The 23,396-nt window shown below is 49.8% G+C and overlaps 1 protein-coding gene across 4 annotated transcripts in view; it reads left to right on the forward strand.

Annotated features, from left to right (window-relative positions):
• The window catches only part of LOC8076259, a 31,957-nt gene continuing 8,944 nt past the window's right edge, over window positions 384-23,396 (forward strand). For 2 of the 4 annotated variants that reach the window (XM_021464610.1, XM_021464611.1), the window contains exons 1-8: window positions 384-883; window positions 1,525-1,593; window positions 1,693-1,794; window positions 11,720-11,785; window positions 12,211-12,354; window positions 12,883-12,930; window positions 13,180-13,286; window positions 14,678-14,752. In XM_021464610.1, the coding sequence (XP_021320285.1) occupies window positions 488-883; window positions 1,525-1,593; window positions 1,693-1,794; window positions 11,720-11,785; window positions 12,211-12,354; window positions 12,883-12,930; window positions 13,180-13,286; window positions 14,678-14,752 (1,007 nt within the window). In that variant the 5' untranslated portion in view covers window positions 384-487. The remainder of the gene's footprint in view (window positions 884-1,524; window positions 1,594-1,692; window positions 1,795-11,719; window positions 11,786-12,210; window positions 12,355-12,882; window positions 12,931-13,179; window positions 13,287-14,677; window positions 14,753-23,396) is intronic. The other 2 variants (XM_021464609.1, XM_021464612.1) reach the window with 1 other exon arrangement.

Genomic DNA, 23,396 nt, shown 5'->3' on the forward strand with positions numbered 1-23,396 from the left:
AAAAGTATAAAAACAAACATGATTAACAAATTATAAAAATGCATAGAGCAAATAAAATAAATGAACGATTTAAATAAGAATAAAAAGAAGATTAAAAAAAAATAAAATATAAAATACGAATGAAGAAACATAGAAAACCCGAAAAGAAAAACAAATAGAAACAAGGAAGAACAATAAAAATAAAACCAAAAGAAAAAAAAGGTAAAATTAAAATAAGAAAAAAATATGGAAAGGATAGAAATAAAATAAAATCGAAAAACAAAAACTGAAAAAAAATAAAAAAGAAAGAATATAGACAGAAAAAATAAAATAACAATAAAAAACATAGAGTACGTGGATTTTAAAACCTATGGCGTCTAACCTAGCAATAAAAAAAAATGGTCCCGGATCCGCGAGAACTCCTACCAAAAACCCCTGGCTCCCCAAAAGGCCAAAACCTCCACACTCCATTGACATCCACGAAACCCTAGGCGATCCCGGGTCGACGATGGCCACCGGCGACAAACCCCCGTCCCTCGACGCAGACGTTGACATGGGCGACCTAGCTTCCCTCGACGCCTCGGCCGCCACATCCGCCGCTGCGGCCGGTGCGCCTTCCACCCGCTTCCGTCCCAGGGCCAAGGGCAAGCCCAAGCCGAAGCCCGAACCCCCCAAACCCGTACCGGTGGCCGTGCCCAAGCTGGAGCCGGAGCCGGTGCCGCTGCGGGAGCCCGATGTCAACCCCGCGGTGCCGCAGGAGGACGCGATGGAGGTGGACAGGGCGGTGGAGGTGGACGGGACGGGTGACGCTCCTGGACTTGGGGAGGGGGCGGACGAGGAGGACTTCGTGGTGCGCGAGATTGATGTGTACTTCAACCCAAAGCCTTTGGACGACGACGCCAAGGTAATGTCCGGACGAACCCGTCCATGTTGCTTGATTATCGACAGCTTGGTGAATACTGGATATGGTTGCTGGAACTAACTCTTGTGATTAAGTTAAATTTTGCAGTAAAACTTAGCCAGAAAGAAAGTGGTCCAAACAACCAAGCAGCATAAATGATAGTGTTTGTGTGGTTGTCAGTTAAATTTTGTTCTCTTCTAGTTCTATTTAAATTTCTGCCAATGCTATTGGATAAACTAGTTCTACTTCTAGAAGAACAATGTGCTTTTGCAGGAAGGTATATTTTGTGTTGTTTATGATGTTCTATTCTATGCAAGGCTTTGTACAAACTTGTTATAAGAAGGCTTATAATTGTTAATTAAACTATCCTGCTGTTTCTTCTAGATTGTGGTAAAAATAAGAATGTGTTCTTACTAAACTTCTGCATATAGAAAATTAGCCGGACAATTAGGGCCAGATTATAGAAGTTTAATAACTGAATATGGTTGTTTGGTTTGTTTATCTACTATTCTGCCCCAAACATTCAGCAGTAGCATATGTTTGTTTCATCATGATGAATTGAACTTCAGCCCTATTGTACATATTTCATTCTATCAATATTTGGCTCAAAATTGTTTTTAAATTTGTTATTATCTATATCACAGCTGTACATTATGCAATATCCCCTGAGGCCATGTTGGCGCCCGTATGAGTTAAATGAGATATGTGAAGAGGTGCATCCCCATTAACTTCATATACTCTTTTGCTGTTGCAAATTTCTATTATCTAACATATATTTATCTTAAGTAGCTAAAGGATTATGAATATGCCAGGTTCGTGCAAAGCCATTGAGTTCAGAAGTTGAAGTTGATTTGAGTGTCAATACACAGAGTGAAAATTATGACCAAGAGGCACCTTTGAGACTGACAAAACAGGTGAGCTTATTTTAATCTTGCAAAATCACATGACAGTCTTTAAATGTACTTATGAACTTGAAGGCGAAGTTTGATTATCTGTGATACTGTTAGACAAAGTTGAAGAATTGTGTCACTTGTTGGTTGAATCTGATTAGTGTCGTTGCAACTATCCTATTTTTATGTTCAATGTTTGGGCACTTGCATGATTGTCGTTTTCTTGATGAACCTTAGATTTGTCCTTAGTTGTGTGATTGTCACTTCAGTTGGTGCACCTTACTTTTGTTCTTTATGAGAACTTGATCCTCCTTTCATGAATATGTTTTTTTACCATTTTGACTGTTCCCTGCTCTTTGTGCTTGTTGCAAGTGATTTATGAACTTTCTGCTCATTGTTTGTACAAAATAATATCTACAAGTGACACAATTCTTCAACTTACAAGTGATTCTTGGTTATTCATTGGAACCTTACAAGTGATTTTTCCCAAATGATGATGCAAGCAAAGCAACAGCTTCGAGACCCATTCTTCATGGAGATCTTCATCATTGCCTCCTGGCATATTTGGAAGCAGAGAAATAACTTCATCTTCGACAGAGGACGCCCCTCCTTTATTTCTTGGAAAACCTCTTTTTACGAGGAAGCCAAACTTCAAGCCTTTATACTTAGTGAAGAAAAACGACATGCTTTTCTCCTCTGTTTAGACCCCCTCTCCTAGTTCCTTCTGCTGCTCTGTAGTGCAGTTTCTCCTGCCCTTTTTCTGGTTGTGTGGCTTAGTTCGTTTGGACCCTCATTTTTGTATACAGTTTTTTCCTCCCTTTTGAAAATTAAAAAAAATCTCCTATAGTGGGGTCTCCCTGCTGTACTTTTGGGTCAAAAAAGGAAAGTGATCTGGGCCTGGGGCTGTATTTTTCTCCATCGAGAAGATAGCCTCCTTATTTTCAGATTCAGAAAACAGTTTACCCAGCTCCATATTATCTTGGTCAGACACCATCTCAGTCTGATCCCAACACCCAGGTTCCATGTGGAGACCAGAAGGGGTAGAGCGTCCAAACAATTCTTTATAGAACAGGGTAGCATGAGCCACCATGATGAAAAAAGTTGTATTATTGTCACCTTTTAATAACCACATGCTATTGGATCTCTTAATGCCAATAGCTCTCCTCTTCTTCAAGGAGCCTCAGAAGCTCAGTTTGAATACAAGGTTTTCTGTCATGTTTATCTGAGGACAGAGACTCAGTTTCCTCAATTTTCTTGAAAACCTCTAGTTCTTTATGAAGAATTCTTCTATATTTTCTAGTATGCTCCTACAGACTCTGTTCCCAGCCTTTAAGAAACTTCTTGACCCTGTCCGTTTTGATACTCCAGGTATCAATGGCAGACTTGGCTTAAATTTTTTTTCCAGATTTCCTTAATTTTTCGAGAGAAGTCAGCATGCTGAAGCCAAGAGTTTTCAAAACAGAAAGGCCTCGAACCTATCTGCTGATATAAGTCAGTTCTCACAAACAAAGGATTGTGATCAGACATATATCTAGGAATTTTCCTGAGATTACAAAGGGGAAATTCCACTTCCCAAGAACTAGAAATCAGCACTCTATCAAGTTTAGGTGCCCCTATTAGTTGATGTCTTTTGGTTTCATTTGCCGTGTGACTGAAGGGACACATGCAACCTCCACTAGTTATTAATCATGTGCATGCATGCATGCATGCGGTTGGAAGAGAGGGAGGTTGATTTAATGTATGTGGGCTCCACTGAGTCACTGACTGTCTAAGTGCTACAGTGACATGTTTTGTGGGTAAAAATTTGAATCCTTGAATGCTCATGTTTTTTGGTATGGAGGGAACAATTTTTTTTGTTTTACTATTGCATAATCTTGATGTGAAGCTATGTTACACGGATACTCCAAGAGGGGTGACGTATCCGTATCCGATACTCATCGGATACGCGGATACGGATACTCGGATACACCATTTTAGTGGGTTTTCTTTTTAGAAAGTGCGTATCCGCGTATCCGATACGTATTGTATCCGATACTCGTATCCGTACTCGTGTAACGTAGATGTGAAGTATGATAGGGATTTTCAGATCCAGCTTTAGCTTAGAGTTACTGATAAAGATTGGCTATTTTCTTCTTCATCAAGTAACAATAAAAAACCTTGTTGAGACCGAGTTCTGTATGCTCCTGTGTGCTAGTTTTAGATCTATCAAAAGAGTTGGGGCATCAATATTTGCATTATGCAGAAAATATCTCTGTCCTGTTCTTGAGGCGCAGCAGCTGGCTGCCAGTGCCATCACGTCATTCGTTCATTTTGTGTTGATGAGATTTTACTTGCTTTTAGCATGTCTTACCTTTTGAAATGTGATATGACCTGCATGTTTCACACTGGTTTAGTAGTATTATGATTGTGTTATTTGATGGCCAGTTTGAGAAACTTTAGACGTGCTGCATAATCTAGATACTCATAAGAATAGTTACCTTTGTAGTAAAATACTGCTATTTTCTATTTAGATATTTCACACGTTGAGGGAGAATATAATTGGTGGAATATTGGATATATTGCATTGGGCCTCATAGGCTGATTATATAGGGTACATAGGACTAACACCTTATGTGGGTACACAATGTGGTACCATTCCTATTTACTCTATCATCCCCCCGCAGTCACAACGGGAGCGCTACAGACGGTAAGATTGGAGAAGAAGCTGATATGTAACATCCCCCTGCAGTCATAACCGTCGATGCGCCATGTATGCTATGGCTGGAGAAGAAGCCGATGAGTCCTCATGCAAGGCAGTAGCCCTTTGTACTGATGTTGAGGTAGCTAAGCGTAAGGGCGCAGTAGCCGTGGTCGAAGAAGCCATGCTGAAGATGGCTGAGGTCGACATAGTTGTGATCGGGTTGCATGTCGATGGAGCTGCAGGTACTCAAGGGGCACCATGGTAATGACGGAGACGCGTCAAGGCAGTCGTCGTGGGAGGGGGCGATACCGAAGTCGACGCAATCAGGGCCGTCGTAGATGTAGAAGAAAGGCGACGACGCAATCGAGGTAGACGGAGTAGGAATGGGAGGGTCGATGCCGAAGTCGATGTAGTCAAGCCGCCTGAGCATCGAGGCGCAACTGGATTTGCCAGATCCAGCAATGCGTCGGGGATGAAAGCACGTGTCGATGTTGCCAATACCGAGCGTACAAGGGAGAGGGCCCCAACCGTGTGGTTGTGCTGGACGAAGAAGAAGCAATGCAGGAGAAGACGCGTCGGCGAGCAGGTCTCAGCGACGACGCGGGTAGTGGCAGCTTGATGACAAAGACCCAATCAGCAGGACGAAGACCTGTGCAGACGGATGGCGCAGCAGGTATTGCGCAGCACAGTCGTCAATGCACAGGTGACGGCGATGTAGATGCAACGGTGAAGCGGACACACGGACAGTGGTGCTCGCTGACCTTTTTTTATCTTGGTTATTGGCTTTTTTACTCAAGTTTGAAACTTACTACCTGGCTGGTGCATGGAGCTTTCTACCAGCCTGATGAGGCGACACAACAGCAGCCCTGTTGCTCGGAGAAGATGCGCGTAGTACTTGAAGACAGTGTCGATGAAGTATTTCTACAAAATATTGAAAATATCACAAAGTCATGATATTATGAAACTACTTTCTGAGACAAGTCTGCATATGATTCTTTCAGTCTAGATAGTTTGAAAGTCAATCTAAGTTTCAAAAATTGGCTGGCACCATGACCAAATTCCCAGTTTCTGTGACAGGACACAGGAGAACAATATAAGTTGGTCAATTTGTGTTTTAATGATGGTGCCTGTTTTCAAATTGCCAAGTACATGACCAAAGTGATAATCATAATAAACTGTAAGGTCTTGTTTAGATCTGTTTTTTTTTGGATTTTGACACTGTAGCATTTTCGTTTTTATTTGACAAACATTGTCCAATCATAGAGCAACTAGACTTAAAAGATTCGTGTTAGGGTTCCTCCTTCCCTTGATCTCTCGCAGGCGATATGGGTGAGAGACCGGGGCTGGAACTCGCGAGTGGCGCTGGGGCGCCGTGGTGAGGGGCAGGCGCAGCGGCGGCTGGAGGCGTGAACAGTACCCGCGGCTACTGTAGCGCGCGTACTGTTCACAGAGGGGTGGCGGCTAGGGTTTTGGGGGACTTCCCGATCTCCCAGCTCTCTAAAGGAAGCTAGAAACAATATTGTTTCTGCTTAAATCCAGAATAGAGTCTTTACAAATATATATATCCTCCTCTCCTCTAATAATTTATAAAATACTCCCTCAAATAATAATATTCCTAAATAATAGCAATTGACAATGGAAATTGGGGTCCTATCCCCCCTAGGCCGATCGGCCTGTGGCCCCTAGCCACTTATCCGCCGCTTGTACGTAATACCGGTCATAACATCTTTCCCTCCCTCAGCAAACAGTTCGTCCTCGAGCTGCACATCAGGGTAGAGTCTTGAAGTCCTCCATGGGCTCCCAAGTCGCCTCATCCGCAGCCAGACCGTGCCACTGCACCAGGAGCTTCCACTCACCCTGACGTAGCTGAGCACGGAGGACCTTCTCCGGGGCGGGCAGCAGGCGACCATCCTGCACAGGAGGCAGCATAGCCGGCCCAGAAGGAGGGACGCCGGTAGGAAAAGTGTAGGGCTTGAGCAGCCCTACGTGAAAGACGTCGTGGAGGCGCGCGTCGGCCGGCAGCTGCAGTCGGTAAGCCACCCGCCCAATCCGCTCCAAGATCTGGAACGGGCCGGCGTAGCGCGGGCGAAGCTTGCCCGTGGCCGGCGTAGCGAGGGCATGGGTGGGGCAGTGTAGCAGGCGGAGTAGCACCCATGCCCCCACATCGAACTCCACCTCGCGATGGTGCTGGTCGTAGAAGCGCTTGGCGTATTGCTGTGCCTGAAGAAGACGCTCCCGGACCTCTGCCAAAAAGGCGTCGTGGTCGCGCAGCAGGACGTCCACTGCCTCCGTCTTGGCCGCCCCCTCCTGATGTGGGAGAAGTGGGGGTGGTGGGCGCCGTAGACCACCTCAAACGGCGATGTCTTCAGGGCGGAGTGGAACGACGTGTTGTAGCAGTACTCGGCCCACGAGAGCCAGTCGACCCATGTGCGGGGGCAGTCACCAGTCGCGCACCTGAGGTACATGGCGAGCACCTTGTTGACGACCTCTGACTGGCCATCAGTCTGGGGGTGGAAGGCCGTACTGAGGCGCTGCTTCACACCTGCACATTTAAAAAGGTCGTGCCACAAATGACTGGTGAAGACTGGGTCGCGGTAGCTGACGATGGAGCTGGGGAAGCCGTGCAGACGCACGATCCCGTCGAAGAAGGCACGCGCAACCGAGGCGGCCGTGTACGGGTGACTGAGGGCGATGAAGTGAGCATATTTGGAGAAGCGATCCACCACCGTCAGGATCACCGACTTGCCGTGGACTTTCGGCAAGCCCTCAACGAAATCCATGGAGATGTCAGCCCACACCTGGGCCGGCACATCCAGGGGTTGCAAGAGGCCTGCCGGCTGCGTGGTCGGCGTCTTATTCCGCTGACAGGTGTCGCAGGAGCAGACGAAGTCATGAACCAGGTGTCGATCGCCAGGTATGTAGAAGTCAGCTCGGAGGCGCACAAGGGTTTTCTGGATCCCCTCGTGCCCCGCTGAGTGCGCCAAGCTGACCACTTGGTGGCGGAGATCGTCGACGTCGGGAACGTAGAGGCGCTTGCCGTGGACGAGAAAGCCGTCGCGCGCAGCCCACGGAGCGTCCAAGGTGCCGTCCGCGAGTTGCTGCAGACGATCGCGGGCCGTCGGGTCGGTCGCGGTGGCGTGGCAGATGACGTCGAAGAGGTCAAAGGACGGCCCAGAGAGGGCGCACGCGGCCACCGCGTCCTTGTCGCGGCAGGACAGCGCATCTGCTGCCGTGTTGAGCCGGCCGGGGCGGTACTCGACGGCGAAGTCAAACCCGAACAGCTTGCTGAGCCACTGGTGCCGAGGCACGGTGGACAGCCGCTGGTCCAGGAGGAACTTCAAGCTGTAGTGGTCGGTGCGGACGAGGAAACGGCGCCCCCACAAGTACGGGCGCCAGTGACGGACTGCCTGCACCAGTCCGATGAGCTCCCGCTCGTAGGCCGCCAGCTTGACATGGCGGGCTGCAAACGGTCGACTGAAGAAAGCCAGGGGTCCGGCCCCCTGGTGTAGGACGGCGCCGAACCCTGTACCGGAGGCGTCGCAGTCCACCACAAACGGGCGCTCGAAGTCAGGCATCTGTAGGACCGGCGCTGACGAGAGCGCCCGCTTAAGGGCGGCAAAGGCCTCATCCGCCTCCGTCGTCCAGACGAACGCCTCCTTCCGTAGGAGGCGCGTGAGAGGGGTCGCGATGGAGCTGAAGTCGCGGATGAACTTCCTGTAGTAGCCGGCAAGCCCCAGGAAGCCTCGCACCCCGCGAGGAGATCGTGGCGTCGGCCACGAGGTGACAGCGGCCACCTTGTCGCTGTCCATGGCGACCCCGGCGGCGGAGATGACGTGGCCGAGGTAGGCGACGGAGAGGGCCCCGAAGGAGCACTTCGACCGCTTCAAGAAGAGGCCGTGGGCGCGAAGGGTGGTGAAGACGAGGCCCACGTGCTGCAGGTGCTCGGACCACGACGTGCTGTAGATCAAAATATCGTCGAAAAACAACAGCACAAACCTGCGGAGAAAAGGGCGGAGCACGTCGTTCATCAATGCCTGGAATGTCGCTGGGGCGTTGGAAAGCCCAAACGGCATCACCAGGAACTCAAAGTGGCCGTGGTGGGTGCGGAACGCCGTCTTCTCGATGTCCGCCGGGTGCATGCGCACCTGGTGGTACTCGGAGCGGAGGTCGAGCGTGGTGAAGAACTTGGCGCCGTGGAGCTCATCAAGGAGCTCGTCCACCACCGGGATTGGGAACTTGTCCTTGGACGTGCGGTCGTTGAGCGCGCGGTAGTCGATGCAGAAGCGCCACGTCCCATCCGCCTTCTTGACGAGGAGCACGGGCGTCGAGAATGGCGAGGTACTGGGGCGAATGATGCCCTGCTCCAGCATGGCGGCGCACTGCCGCTCGAGCTCGTCCTTCTGTAGCTGGGGGTACCGGTACGGCCGCACTGCCACAGGCGCCGTCCCGGGCAAGAGGTGGATGCGGTGGTCGTAGGAGCGAGCCGGTGGGAGGTCGCGCAGCGTGTCGAAGATGTCGGCATGCTGAAGTAGAAGCTCGTCCAGCAGCGGGCGCTGAGGGTCAGCGGCCACCGCGGCGAGAGACCGCTGCTGTGAGGGAGCGCCCGGAGCGCCGACGCACTGCCACACCGTGCGGTGCCCGCTGCGCTGAAAGGCCACCGTGAGCCCCTCGAAGTCCCAAGTGAGGGGGCCCAACGCCCCGAGGAAGTCGACGCCGAGGATGATGTCGAAACAGCCCAAGGCGAGCCCGATGCAGGTGATGTGGAAGGTCGTGCCGTCGATGAGGACCGGCACGTCACGAGCGATCCCCTCGCAAGGGAGGCGCTCGCCGCCGGCCACCATAACGCGAAGCTGCTCGCCCCCTGTGGAGCGAGGCCCAGGCGACGCATGGCGGCCCCCTGGAGGAACGTGTGGGTGGACCCCGTGTCCAGCAGGGCGAGGAAGCGTTCACCCTTAATCGTCACCGGCAGGAGCAGGGTATGGTACGTCCGGATCCCTGCAAGAGCATGCACGGAGACAACGAGAGCATGAGCGTTAGCAGCCGCATCATCGTCCATCTCCGCAGGGGCTGTGTCGTTGTCTGCGGCGGGGGCCTCATCTTCCTCGACGTAGTCTGCCGACTCCAGGTAGAACAATCGTGGGCAGACATGGCCACGGACGTACTGTTCATCACAGTTGTAGCATAGTCCTTGGCGGCGACGTTCCTGCATTTCGGCTGGCGAGAGACGACGAAACTGTCGCGGCGGTGCTGCTGCGCCCGGGGCAGCTGGAACAGCGGCTGCTGCAGCCGGTGCTGGAACGCCCTGTGCGCCAGCAGGAACCACAGCCGCCCCCTGGTGGCGCGGGGGAGGGGCTGGCCGCGGCGGTTGGCGCGCGCCACGCTGCTGCTGCGTCTGGAACAGCGCTGCTGTGGGTGTTGCGCGGCTCTCGAATGCGCGGGCTAGGAACATGGCCGACTGAAGATCGAGCGGGGCGCGCATCGCCACGTCCACCCGAATATGTTCCGGGAGGCCGCCCACGAAGAGTTCCGCCTTTTGGCGCGTGGAGATATCCCGGGAGTGCGCAAGGATCGTCTGGAAGCGGTCCGCGAACTCCTGGACGGTAGAGTGGAACGGTAGACGCCCCAATTCAGCCAACCGCGAGCCATAGACAGCATTCTTCATCCAACAACAGAGCATGAGCAGCGCCGGTGAGGTGGTACGAAGCCATCCACGCGCGTTGGGACTCCGGGGTGCGCTGGCCCTAGAAAAATTGCTCGCAGTGGGTCAGCCAATTCAGCGGGTCAACCGAACCGTCGTATGTGGTGAAGTCAAGCTTGTAGCCCTTCGGTTGGAATTCGGCCGCTCCCAAAACCGCGGGCGCAGCAACGCCGAAACCAGCAGGGGCGGGCGCCATCGGGAACGTGGCGAACGCCGTGGGGGTGGCCCCTGGTGGAGCCGCGCCGAGTGTCGGCACCGCCCCGAGGCTGGGGCCGGGAACGAGGGTCCCGTCGATGCCCCCATAGAGGGTGCCCGACGCAGGAACGCCCCCATGGCCGAACCCCGCGGTGATGTTGGGCAGCAGGGGGACTGTCGGGTGCGCCGGAGTGTTGGTGTAGACCGGCGGCGAGGCTCCCGTCAGCCACGCTGGGAGTGGCGATGGCGAGGGGGGAAACCGGATGTCCTGGATCGGAACGCCCTCGGACGGCGCATTGGCTGGTGGAGGCAGCAGCTGCTGGATCGTTGGCGGCGGCAGCAGCTGCTGGGTCGTCGTTGGCGGCAGCAGCTGCTGGGTTGTCGTAGGCGTAGAGGAGTGCGGTCCTAGCAGGAACGCATGGATCCCAGCGACCATCCGGCCGAGGTCGAGGACCGCTGCTGTCAGCTGCTCGTTCGTCATGACGCCACCGGAGGACGGCGACGCGCCGACGGCCGGCGGCAGCGCGGGCTGCGGAAGCAAGGGGGACGTTGGGATCGCAGTCAGCGGCGCGGTGGTGGCGGGGGCCTCGGTCCTGGACAGAGGCGGCACGGTGGAGGAGGGCAGCGGGATCGACATGGCCAAGTCCGATACCAGGTTGTTAGGGTTCCTCCTTCTTCCCTTGATCTCTCGCAGGTGATATGGGTGAGAGACCGGGGCTGGAACTCGCGAGCGGCGCTGGGGCGCCGTGGTGAGGGGCAGGCGCAGCGGCGGCTGGAGGCGTGAACAGTACCCGCGTCTACTGTAGCGCGCGTACTGTTCACAGAGGGGTGGCGGCTAGGGTTTTGGGGGACTTCCCGATCTCCCAGCTCCCTAAAGGAAGCTGGAAACAATATTGTTTCTGCTTAAATCCAGAATAGAGTCTTTACAAATATATATATCCTCCTCTCCTCTAATAATTTATAAAATACTCCCTCAAATAATAATATTCCTAAATAATAGCAATTGACAATGGAAATTGGGGTCCTATCCCCCCTAGGCCGATCGGCCTGTGGCCCCTAGCCACTTATCCGCCGCTTGTACGTAATACCGGTCATAACAATTCGTCTCGCGATTTACAGACAAACTGTGCAATTAGTTTTTGTTTTCATCTATATTTAATGCTCCATGCATGTGTCGCAAGATTCGATGTGAACTAAACGAGGCCTAACTTTGCTAGTTGAGTTAATGTAATGTTCTTCTCTAGCACTTGTGATGGTATCTTAAATGGATAAAATTGTTCTGCTCTCATGCAAATAATTTTATTGCATATTTTGTTCATATATATCAATACATTGATATTGTGTTTTTTTTGTCCTTATTCTATGTTTTTTAAAAGACACTATCATCATCCAAGGCAGCTGATGTTACTGATTACGCAGTTGGTGTTCTTAAAGGCAACTTGGTAAGTAATATGACAGCTTCTCTGGTTCTTGGTTTTTGTTGGCTAAGTGTTTATGAGTAGCCAGGCCGTAGCCTTGGGAATTGTGGCATTGCATATTTATTAGGATACTGCGGTAACAATAATAAAGCAAATTCTAAATGTCCTAAATGTTTGATACTGCTTATTTTGGTTGTATTAGTTTATTTCAGGCCCAAGCAACCCCCACAGTTCCACTGGTATTGAGTTTGTGGCCTAACTAGCTTGTCATTTATGTCTAGCAATTTGTAATCCAAAACTTGGAACACATTTCCATTTTTTCTTTGCCACCAGAGAGAACCTGTCTGCTGGTAGTCTAGTATCCTACTAGGACACGCGGAATAATTACTAGAATTAGATGTTTATTTGTATGATTTTCTTTGGGGTCAATCTCTTGTGTTGTTTTACAGGTTCATTTAAATCATATTGATGCAGTGGTGCAAATGCGACCATCAATGTCACATGTTATTTATGGCCGAGCACATACTAGGCAGGCTTCACAACCCCGTGAAATGAATGGTGGTGCTAGTGGATCAATGGATTCATCTCGTAAGGTGTTGTAACATTCTCTGTCTGTCAGATTTAGTACCATTTCTTCCTGTAAAGGTTTACTGACTTGAAATTATGAAATGATCTGGTTAGCTGTTTTCTTCTGTGCTGTAGCCCTTTCAGTATGTCCATTATGTGTAAAATTTTGTCTTGTTCAATACTTGGTCCAATTATTCGAAACATCTGGAGTCTAATTGCCTGCAATTAAGCATATTTTGTTTGCATGCAGTAAGAGTTACTCTTCACTCGTTTTTTTATCCGAAATGCCAAGGAGAATGGATTAGTACAGCATTGGATTATGGCCTGACATGTTTTCTCCCTAAATTCTCTAATAAACGTTTTATTACTTCTTCCCCTTGCTAATGTCAGATTATTTTTTTTCTAATGTTGAGTAGTCCATTTTTTGGTTGATGAGCTGCTACTTTCTGTTGTGATTATTTTGGTCAGTTACTGATAAAAGAAGTGCCACTATTAGTAGGTTAATGTAGCTTCTTGTGCTATGGTCTATTCATGATCATGTCTTGTGCTGACAGGGAAATGAGCGCCCCGAAGACTCCAAGGACCAAGCAGAAGATCCTGAGGTTTGAAATAATGTTATCATTTTTATTTCTTGTTTTCTTAGAAATTTGTTGTGTAGCCAGTTTTCATGATCACTTTTGGTACTGTTATCTTCTATTTTATCATATCTGCTGAGGGGTATTGTACTTTTGTGACATTAGATGATCATTGCATTGTAACTTTGTTAAAATTCATAGTATTTTTGTACCTTTATTCTGTTGCTTAAACGTCAAAGCTGTTGTTAACAATGACATGCTCATCCGTTGTTGCAGCCATGGATTTCTCTTGCCTACCAACCAGCAGGGAGCAATATTGCAACTAAGTACCATGATAAGATGATATCAAATGAGGGTGCACCTATTGATTTCACAATGAGCACGTGAGTTTCTTCAAGGTTTTTTATCATTTTCTTCTAAAAAAGTAGTTTGATATTAGTACTGCAGCCTTCTTTGCTGACCTTTTCCTTTTATTTATTTAATGGGTATATGTGCACACTAGAGCTAGTATTCCAATCCCAAGAGTTTTCTTACATCCTCATGGTCGAAATGCGTCTTTCACCAATATATTTTATAATGTAATATATACATAGTTTCTCACTAAAATTATTAGTAGTATGGAGTATTTTTAAAATGCTATTTTGTCCAGTTTAAATACTCAAATATATCATTGATAACGGAAGTATTAAGTTGCATAAGTACATAACTTAGTCTGGGGAGGACTATGTGCAACTTCGAAAAATAGCAGATTTACCAATATTGGGCCCACATATTAGTTCAAAATTGGCATAAACTAGAAACTGATGTGGCCTTGACTTGTAGGATTGAGTTATGGATTATCTATTATCTTTTTCTGTTTGCAACAAATTAATCTAAATGGATTCAATAAGATTAGTCTACTAAATTGCAAACAACTGCTGCCACTTCATTTGTAGCAAGGCACCGTTGCTGTTGCTGCTCGGTTGTTATAAAGGCAAGTGGCAAGGCATATAACTGATGCCTAATTACCAATAAGCCGGCATCAAGATGTTAGGCAGAAATGTGGTGCCTAGTGCTTAGGCTCGGTAGATGCTTTTTTGCCTGCCTAGGTCCACTTTTGTGCACAGGGTTGTCAATGCATGAATAGGAAAAACTAATGATTAGAGTGGAATAGCTTATTGAATCCTTTGGAATCAATACATGAATTGCTCACCAGGTTGCTTGATTTGACCCATAATGGCCAAAAATAAATGTACCATGTTGAGATTTGTAGTTTCCACATTTATGGATCAGGAGCTTTGATTCTAAGTCTGTCACATTTCACAATATTGAGGTGGTGAGACTACAAAAGATGCCGCATGTAATGATCTTATGTCTAAAACAGGCTTGGCGTAGGATAGATACTGATACCGCAACAAGAGTTGAAAGCATAGAATATCTGAATTAAAAAAAAGTAGTAATATTAATAATAGTCAGCCACTATCCTAGCTCACGGTTTGTGCACATGGAGTGCTAAGTTTCATGTGCTCCAGATAATTAAACATTCCAAGTCTCCCTTTATGGCTTTACTACATCCACCCACTTAATATGCATTGTAATGAAAAGATAACAATGCAACAACTTACTACATAACTGCAATATCTACATTGGTATCAATATTCAACTTTATTTCGTCAGCATTTTATTTCTCCTTATTTGCTGTGTTATCATCAATGCTGGGGGTGATGTGAATTTTTATCAAACAATCAGCCTTTTTACCTACCTTGTTAAAAACTGATGCTGTCTTGTTTTTCAGCTCTGATTATGTAATGTCCTTGTGTCCTGGAGCCTCGACTAGCAGCAAACATATCAACAAATGCCAAGCAATAAGGTGCAGTATGCATCATTTCCCTATTCTTCTTTCTCTTTGGTTAGAGAAACTGTGAGTGGTGAAACAGCTCATTTTGCACTTATCCTATGATAATGGTAATATTGAGTGCTTCTTTTCGTTTCATTAATGATTTGGAAAAGGCTAAATATTTTCTCTGCTTTTTTCAAGAGAACTAGAACTCTACGTATTGTTAGTTGGAAAATACAAATAGGGGATATATGTAAGTATGGTATGAATAATGTTGTCAAAGAAAAATATAATTTTGCGAATTGTTAAATGAAGAAATTCGGTGACAACACTAAGTGGGATAAAAGCTAATAAGTATGTTATTATGGCTTCCTGTCATGACCCTGGAGCCCAATGTTCAAAAAGGTGCTTATGTGCTGGGCGACGGGGTATCGCCTCGCCTGGGGGGGGGGTACGTGGGTACCTAGGTGGCTGCCCAACTGTTGCTGGCGAAAGGCATCCAGATCTGCCAAGGCAGGGACGTGTGGGGGCGGCGTGGAGGCCGGGAGACGGTGGGGGAGGAGCTAATGTGAGGCAGCGGCGGCTGGTGGAGGAAGAGGTGGCATCAGGCGGTGGCGGCAGGCAGATCTGCCGAAGCAGGGACGTGTGGGGGTGGCGTGGACATTAGGCGACTGTGGGATGAGGTAACGTTGGTGGGGAAGGAGGCAACGTTAGGGTGTCAGGCGGTGCGTCGGCAGTGTGGGCAAGAGACGGAAGCGAGCGCGAGCAGAGGCTGGGAGGGGAGGGGATAAGACTTGGGCCCAGACTTGGGAGGGCTTATAGTGGCACCGTGGGAGACTTGGGCCGTTATTGGGCCTCCTCTTTCTCTCCATTCTATGACCACTGATTTGCTATTTTTTCCTTTTCTTTAAGTATTTATGCATATTTTAGCTACCGCCTGGGAAAATGCCTAGGATCGCCTTAGCTCTAGGTGGTGGGTCACCACCTAGAGAGCGCCTAGCGCCTTTTTGAACCTTGCAGGAGCCAACCCTAGTTATTTGAGGCAGGGTGGTAACAACTTGAAGGAGGGAATGGAATGAAGAGTTGATAGATCTAGACTGCAGGAACTAACTTGTTTCTGTCTCACTGAATTCATTTTCGACGTAGTGGCTGACAGGGTTAGCTTAGTGTTAGCCTAGTTACCACTTACTTTACTGTAATTGTGTTTTACTTTACCTAATAGGTTCCTTGGCAACCAAGCTGAACATGGTGCCTTGTGAACCAAGTTGCTGCTAGACGGTTTTGCTTTAGGCAGTTAGAAGTTGTCAGGGCATGTTGGGGTGCTGTCTGCCCTCTAGGCTATATATGCAGCATCCCCCTCTCCCTTGTATTAGTGTGAGAACTTGTTGCATTTCGATTCAATCCAAGCGGCCTCTGGCCAAGCTGCCCTCTAGCAGTTCAGATTCAGATTTGCAAGTTGTTCATGCCAACAATTGGTATCGGAGCCAGGGTGAGAGAGCCGAGGGGCCATGTCTACCTCAAGCCAGAGAGCCAGAGCAGCAGCTGCCGCCGGCGTCGCCGTGGATGCCTACCCAGAGGCTGGCGCCATGGTGAATCCAGGGGCCGATCGCGCTAGGTGCTTGGCAGCGGCAGAGGCCGTAGCCGCGCAGGCAGCGCAGGTGGCGTGGCAGGCAGCAGCAGCAGCTCAGGAGGCAGCCGCCATGGCCGCGGCTCTCCGCGCGTAGATGGACCAGGAGCCACACGCGCACGGGCGGAGGAGCCCTAATCCGCGCCGTGGGAACCCGTCGCGGAGCCCAAAGAGGCTTCGCTGGGCTCAATCCTTGTCGCAGACGTGGAGGCCGTCACGGGTCGCCGGCGATCCAGACGGTGTACAAGGACGGCGGCACAGGGACCCCGTGGCCGCAACTGACGAAGTCCAACTACCACGAGTGGAGCATGCTCATGCGACTCAAGATGCAGGCGCGCCAACTCTAGGATGCCGTCGAGTACGGTGACCTCATGTACCACGACGATCAGTGCGCGCTGGAGGCTATCATCGCCGGAGTTCTGCCGAAGATGCAGGTGTCGCTCGCGGACAAGCCCTCCGCCAAAGAGGCATGGGACTCCGTAGCCGCGGCACGCATCGGTGTCGACCGTGTCCGCCGCGCCACGCTGCAGCGTCTGTGCAAGGAGTGGGAAAATCTCTCCTTTCGTCCGGGGGAGCAGATGCTGGAACTTGAGGAGGCGGACCTCAAGACCCCGCAGCCTGGAGAACAAACGGCGCTGGTGGTGGTGCCTCAACCTTCGGCGCCCCAGCCGCCAGCTTCTCCTTCGGCGCCCCAGCAGTCCTCTTCTGCACCGCGGAACAACAACAAGAACCGGTACAAGAACAAGAATCGCAGCAGTGCGCCATCCTCCAGCAGGCCTGGCGCGCCCGGCGGTTTCGGCGGCTTCCGTCCGTTCCTGAACCCCTACACCAGCACCTTCCAGATGTGGCCAATGCAGCCTACCCAGGGCGTGCTTGGTCCACGTCCCGGCGTTCCGCATCAGGCCATGTTCGCTGGCACCCCTCCTGGATTCCCTACTGCCGGCGCGCCTGCAGCAGCTGCAGCGACGACCGCCACGAACACCTGGGATCCCACTGTCTTGATCAACACGTTGAACTCCGTGACCCTACAGTAGCCCAACTGGTTCATGGATTCCGGCGCATCCTCTCATCTCTCCAACAATCAGGGTATTTTCTCCTCCACTTCACCTTCCCACACACCCACAAATATTCTTGTCGGCAACGACTCTTCCATTCCCATCACTGCTAGTGGCAGTGTTGTTTTTCCCTCTCCTACCCGCCAATTTTCTTTATCCAACGTTTTAATTTCTCCTCAATTAGTCACCGATCTTATTTTTGTGCGCAAGTTTACCATTGACAACCTTGTGTCTGTGGAGTTTGACCCGTTTGGTTTGTCTGTGAAGGATTTGAAAACTAAGGCGCTGCTCTATCGGTGCAATAGCTCCGGCGATTTGTACCCTTTCTTCACGACACCCACCTCCACTCGCGCCGTGTTGCTGGCTCTTGCAGAAGACATTTGGCATCGGCGCCTCGGCCATCCCAGCGCCAAAGTTCTCTCTCAACTGAAGTCAGCAAACGCCATCTCCTTCGCCCCAAATAAAACATCTGCCACTCCTTGTCATGAGTGTCAGTTAGGAAAACATTTTCGCTTGCCGTTTGCTACATCTTTAACGCGCACTCAGCGCCCTTTTGAGATCATTCATTTTGATTTATGGACTTCTCCGGTTCCCAGTGTGTCTGGCAATAAATATTATTTGGTGCGTTTAGATGATTTCACTCATTATCTCTGGACTTTTCCCTTGAAACTGAAATCTGACACTTTTTCCACTATTCGCGACTTTCACACCTACGTGTTAACACATTTTCAGTGTCGTATTAGTTTCGTCCAATGCGATAATGGTCGTGAATTTGATAACCATGCTGCTCGCTCCTTTTTTCTTTCCCAGGGAATTCAGTTCCGACTCTCTTGCCCACACACTTCACCACAAAATGGAAAAGCTGAGCTAGTCATCCGCTCAATCATCAATATTCTTCGAACATTGTTGATTCAAGCCGGTCTTCCTCCTGCCTTCTGGGCCGATGCCTTACACACAGCCACCCACCTCTTTAACCTCCACCCCACAAAAGTCCTCAAAAATCTCACACCACACCAGGCCTTGTTCGGCTCCAAGCCATCCTACTCCCACCTCCGGGCTTTTGGGTGTCGCTGCTATCCCAACCTATCAGCTACCACTCCTCACAAACTTGCGCCACGATCCACCGAGTGCATCTTTCTCGGCTACCCCTCCGATCACAAGGGCTACCGCTGTCTTGATCTCAAGTCTAACAAAATCATCACGTCCCGGCATGTCGTGTTCGACGAGCTCACATTCCCTTATGCTGCTTGTACCAGCACCACTGCCTCTTCGTATTCGTTTTTGATGACTTTGCAGATGATGATATGGTGCTCCCTGGTGTTCCTGCGTCTCTGCCCGGCGTGCCCAGCTCACTACCGGCAGCAGGACCTACCCCACCGCCAGGCACACCTGGATCTCCCACGCCGCACGGGCCTGCCCCGTCGCCTGACGCGACTGAACCGGCGCCATCCTCGTCGCAAGCTGCTGCAAGGGTGCCGGCGTCGCTGACCGGGCCAGCCCCGATACACGGCGCGGCTGGTTCGACGTCAACGTAGCACGCCACGTGCGGCCCCTCCACGCCCGGCGCTGCTGGTGCAGCCACCTCTTCATCGGCACCGAACGACTACAACACCAAGCCGCCTATAACGGTGTCTATACTCGTCCACGTCCTGCGGAATCCTCCATCGAACAGCGCGCTCCCGCGCCGGCAGCACCTGCTCCTCAGCAGGCATCTCGTGCATCTGCTCCTGCGCCGATTCCAGCCTCTCAAAGGTCTTCAGAAGCTCAGCAAGTGCCCATTCTGCCTGTCTCCAATAACCATTCAATGGTTACTAGGGCCAAGAGTGGGTTCCGTACTCCAGCTACTTTTCAGGTTGCCGGACCATCGCCCATTCCACCATCCTACAAGCAAGCTCTTGCTGATCCTAATTGGAAGAATGCAATGGTTGAAGAGTTCAATGCTCTCACGGCTAACAGGACTTGGGATTTAGTGCCTGCCCACTCAATGCCAACATTGTTACTGGGAAGTGGATTTATCGCCAAAAGCTAAAGTCTGATGGGTCACTGGATCGTTATAAAGCCTGTTGGGTGCTTCGTGGTTTCTCTCAGCAACCAGGTGTCGATTTTGAGGAGACCTTTAGTCCGGTAGTGAAACCTGCTACGATTCGCACTGTTCTTTCTCTGGCAATCAGCAGCAACTGGTCTGTTCATCAATTGGATGTGAAGAATGCCTTCTTAAATGGTACTCTGGAAGAGACAATTTACTCTCAGCAGCCATCTGGGTTCATTGATCCAGCCTTCCCACAACATGTTTGCAAGTTGAACAAGTCACTATATGGACTTAAACAAGCCCCACGCGCTTGGTATACTCGCTTCCAGTCTTTCATCCTCTCTACTGGCTTTTGCAGTTCCAGATGTGACACCTCCTTGTTCATCCGCAAGTCTGGCAATGACATTGCGTACTTGCTGCTGTATGTGGACGACATCATTCTTACAGCCTCCTCCTCGGCACTGCTTCAACAGATCATTGCCTCCCTTCAACAAGAATTTGCTATGTCCGATCTTGGTGAACTTCATTATTTCCTTGGCATCACTGCATCCCGGAATACCTCTGGCTTGCTGTTGACTCAAGATAAGTATGCCCTGGAGCTTCTTACCCGTGCCAAGATGCAGCACTGCAACCCCTGTGCCACTCCCATTGAAGTGAGCCCCAAACTACCTGCAGAAGCGGGTCCTCCAGTTGCCGACGCCTCCCTCTATTGCAGTCTAGCTGGTGGTCTTCAGTACCTTACTCTTACACGGCCTGACATCACTCACGCCGTCCAACAGATCTGCTTGCATATGCATGATCCGAGGGAGGAACACTTCTCTCTTCTCAAGCGCATTCTTCGCTACATCAAAGGCACTATCAAGTATAGCCTTCAGATCTCTCGCAGCTCCTCTCATGATCTGCTCCTTTACTCCGATGCGGACTGGGCCGGCTGCCCCGATACTAGGCGCTCTACCTCCGGCTTCTGTGCCTTTATTGGAGATAATCTGGTGTCCTGGTCTTCCAAACGGCAACAGACAGTCTCTCGCTCAAGCGCTGAAGCTGAATATCGCGGCGTTGCTAATGCTGTGGCTGAAGCATGTTGGCTTCGCCAGCTTCTTGCTGAACTTCATTGCCCGTTGTCTAAGGCTACGGTGGTCTACTGCGACAACATTAGTGCTGTCTACCTCTCCACCAACCCGGTTCAACATCAACGCACCAAGCACGTGGAAATTGATTTGCACTTTGTGCGTGAACGTGTTGCTCTCGGGGATGTTCATGTTCTACATGTTCCAACAACACTTCAATATGCGGACATCTTCACAAAAGGACTACCTACTGCTGTCTTCCAGTCCTTCCGATCCAGCCTCAACGTCCGATACTCTTCCGGTTGATACTGCGGGGGGCTGTTGGAATATTGTTACACATGTATGGTAGGCCTGTATAGTAGGCTATGTTTAGTAGGAGGCTATGTTTAGTAGGCTACAGTTACACATGTATGGTAGGCCTGTATAGTAGGCTATTATTGGTGTCTATCACCTCCTGTAATTCATCAGCCCATTGGCTTATATATAATGACGCCCCTGGCTGTTGCCGTGTGTGGCCTTTGCCCCCAATCTAATCTTTCCACTCTAATATTGATCACCAAAACCAAAACCCTAAGCAATAGCTTTGCCTTGATCTCCATAGGGTTTTGTTTTTCTCTTTCTTCTTTTCAAAGTTGAGCACTTGATCATCCTGTGGTCATCACCATCATCACCATGATCATCACTTGCTCCATCACTTGGCATGTACCAACCTCATTAACTCTACACACACTTAGTATAGCGGTTAGTACTAGGGTTTCATCAATTATCAAAACCAAACTAGGGCTTTCAGCAAGCCAGGCATCTTCATCGGCTACGCGGAAGGGGCGGATGCCTACCGGATCCTTGATCCGGCCACACAGCGGGTCAAGGTAAGCCGTGATGTGGTGTTTAATGGAGGTTGCGGCTGGGATTGGTCATCCCCGGCTGAAGTGGCTTCGTCCAGTTGGAGGGGATCGACTACGACGGTGCGTTCACTCCGGACCTCCGATGGCGCGCATGGAGTCTGTTCGAGTCCTCGTGCTGGCGGCTCAAGAAGGGTGGCGCGTCCATCACATGGACGTTAAGTCTGCATTTCTCAACGGCGACCTCAAGGAACTAACTTGTTTCTGTCTCACTGAATTCTTTTTTGACGTAATGGTTGACAAGGTTAGCCTAGTGTTAGCCTAGTTACCATTTACTTTAGTGTAATTGTGTTTTACTTTGCCTAATAGGTTCCTTGGCAACCAGGCTGAACATGGTGCCTTGTGAACCAAGTTGTTGCTAGACAGTTTTGCTTTAGGCAGTTAGAAGTTGTCAGGGCATGTTGGGGTGCTGTCTGCCCTCTAGGCTAGATATGCGGCAGCCCCCTCTCCGTTGTATTAGTGTGAGAACTTGTTGCATTTCAATTCACTCCAAGCGGCCTTTGGCCAAGCTGCCCTCTGGCAGTTCAGATTCAGATTCGCAAGTTGTTCATGCCAACAATGGCAGGAGCTCTGCCTTTCAATTAAGATAGAGAAAGAGTTTATGTACAAGCAAGAGAACACTCCAAAAAGGTATTAAGGACCCCGGGAGCAGGAGAACACAAGGAAAACACTTTCCACAGGGGTAAAAATAAAAACTGCTAAGCGTATTCCTTTGTTCCATGCTCTCCTTGATTCTTGTGGCCACTTGTGGCACCGTCTCTGCGGTATTGTTGAAGATTCTCCTATTTGTCTCGTTCCAAATATTCCAAAATGTGTAGATCACTACCCCCATTGAGTCGTCTGCGTTCAGTGATTGGCACTTTTTTTTACTGCCTCTTCCCACCATGCTTTGATCTGCACTGGGTCGCCCTGAGGCTGTGACTGCAACACACTGAAGTTCTCCCAAGAGAGGATTTGGTCCTAGACCGCATTTGCAAATGGGCAGCACAAACAAAGATGTAGGCCGGTTTCTAAGGGTTCATTGCAAAGGATGCAATGTGTTTGATGTGTCCATCCTCTCTTCTGTAGATTTTGTGCCATGAGATTTTTGTCTTGTACTAGAATCTAGGCGAAGATCTTGCATTTGTTTTCTACCTATGCTTTCCAAATTAGGTTAGAGCGGAAGAACCCGAATGAACCTTTGAATTGGATCCTAGCTGAATAGGTGGAGTAAACCCCATTTGGGGTCCATCGCCAGGTGATGGAGTCTCGAACGCCCTGCTGCAAATGGACGTCCTGAATCCGTATCCAAAGGGACACAAATTCTTCAATGTGGACAGCCAAGGTGATCTTTCCCCTAAGCGAACGCATCCAATTGCTGTTGTAGAGTTCCTGTTGCACCGTTTGGTTCTTTCTTGAAACAAGCCGGAAAAGGTTTGGAGCTAGGTACCTTGGAGCTTCACCATCCAGCCAATTATGGTGCCAGAAGCAAGTCTTTGCACCATCACCCAAAGTAATTTTGATTGAAGCATTGAAAAGGAGGCGATCCACATCACTACATGGAAGTTCAAAGCGTAGCCACGACTTGGAATCCTCCACCCATTCTTGCCATAGCCAACGTAACCGGAGAGCTCTTCCAAATCTATCAAGGTCAGGCACTCCCAAGCCTCCTAGATCTTTGGTTCTGGTAACTGTCGGCCAATTGACCAAGCAGTGTCCGCCATTGGCATTGTCCTCCCCCTTCCAAAGGAACGATCTTCTGATTTTATCAATCTTCCTTCTGGCCCATGCTGCCGAGGGAAACACTGTAAGGTGGTAGGTTGGCATGGAGGAGGGGACGAAAGTGACTAGGGTGAGGTGTCCCGCTTTGTTCAACCATCACCCTTTCCATTTGGGCAACCTTTGCCCAATTCGCTCAATGAGAGGTTGGACGTGGACTTTATCCCCTGTTGGATTGCCTGATCAAGCAAGCGCTGTAGCGAGTCCATGGCTAGAATGAAGAGCATGGGTGAGAGTGG

The sequence above is a fragment of the Sorghum bicolor genome, chromosome 7 (assembly GCF_000003195.3).
Source record: "Sorghum bicolor cultivar BTx623 chromosome 7, Sorghum_bicolor_NCBIv3, whole genome shotgun sequence".
NCBI lineage: Eukaryota > Viridiplantae > Streptophyta > Magnoliopsida > Poales > Poaceae > Sorghum > Sorghum bicolor.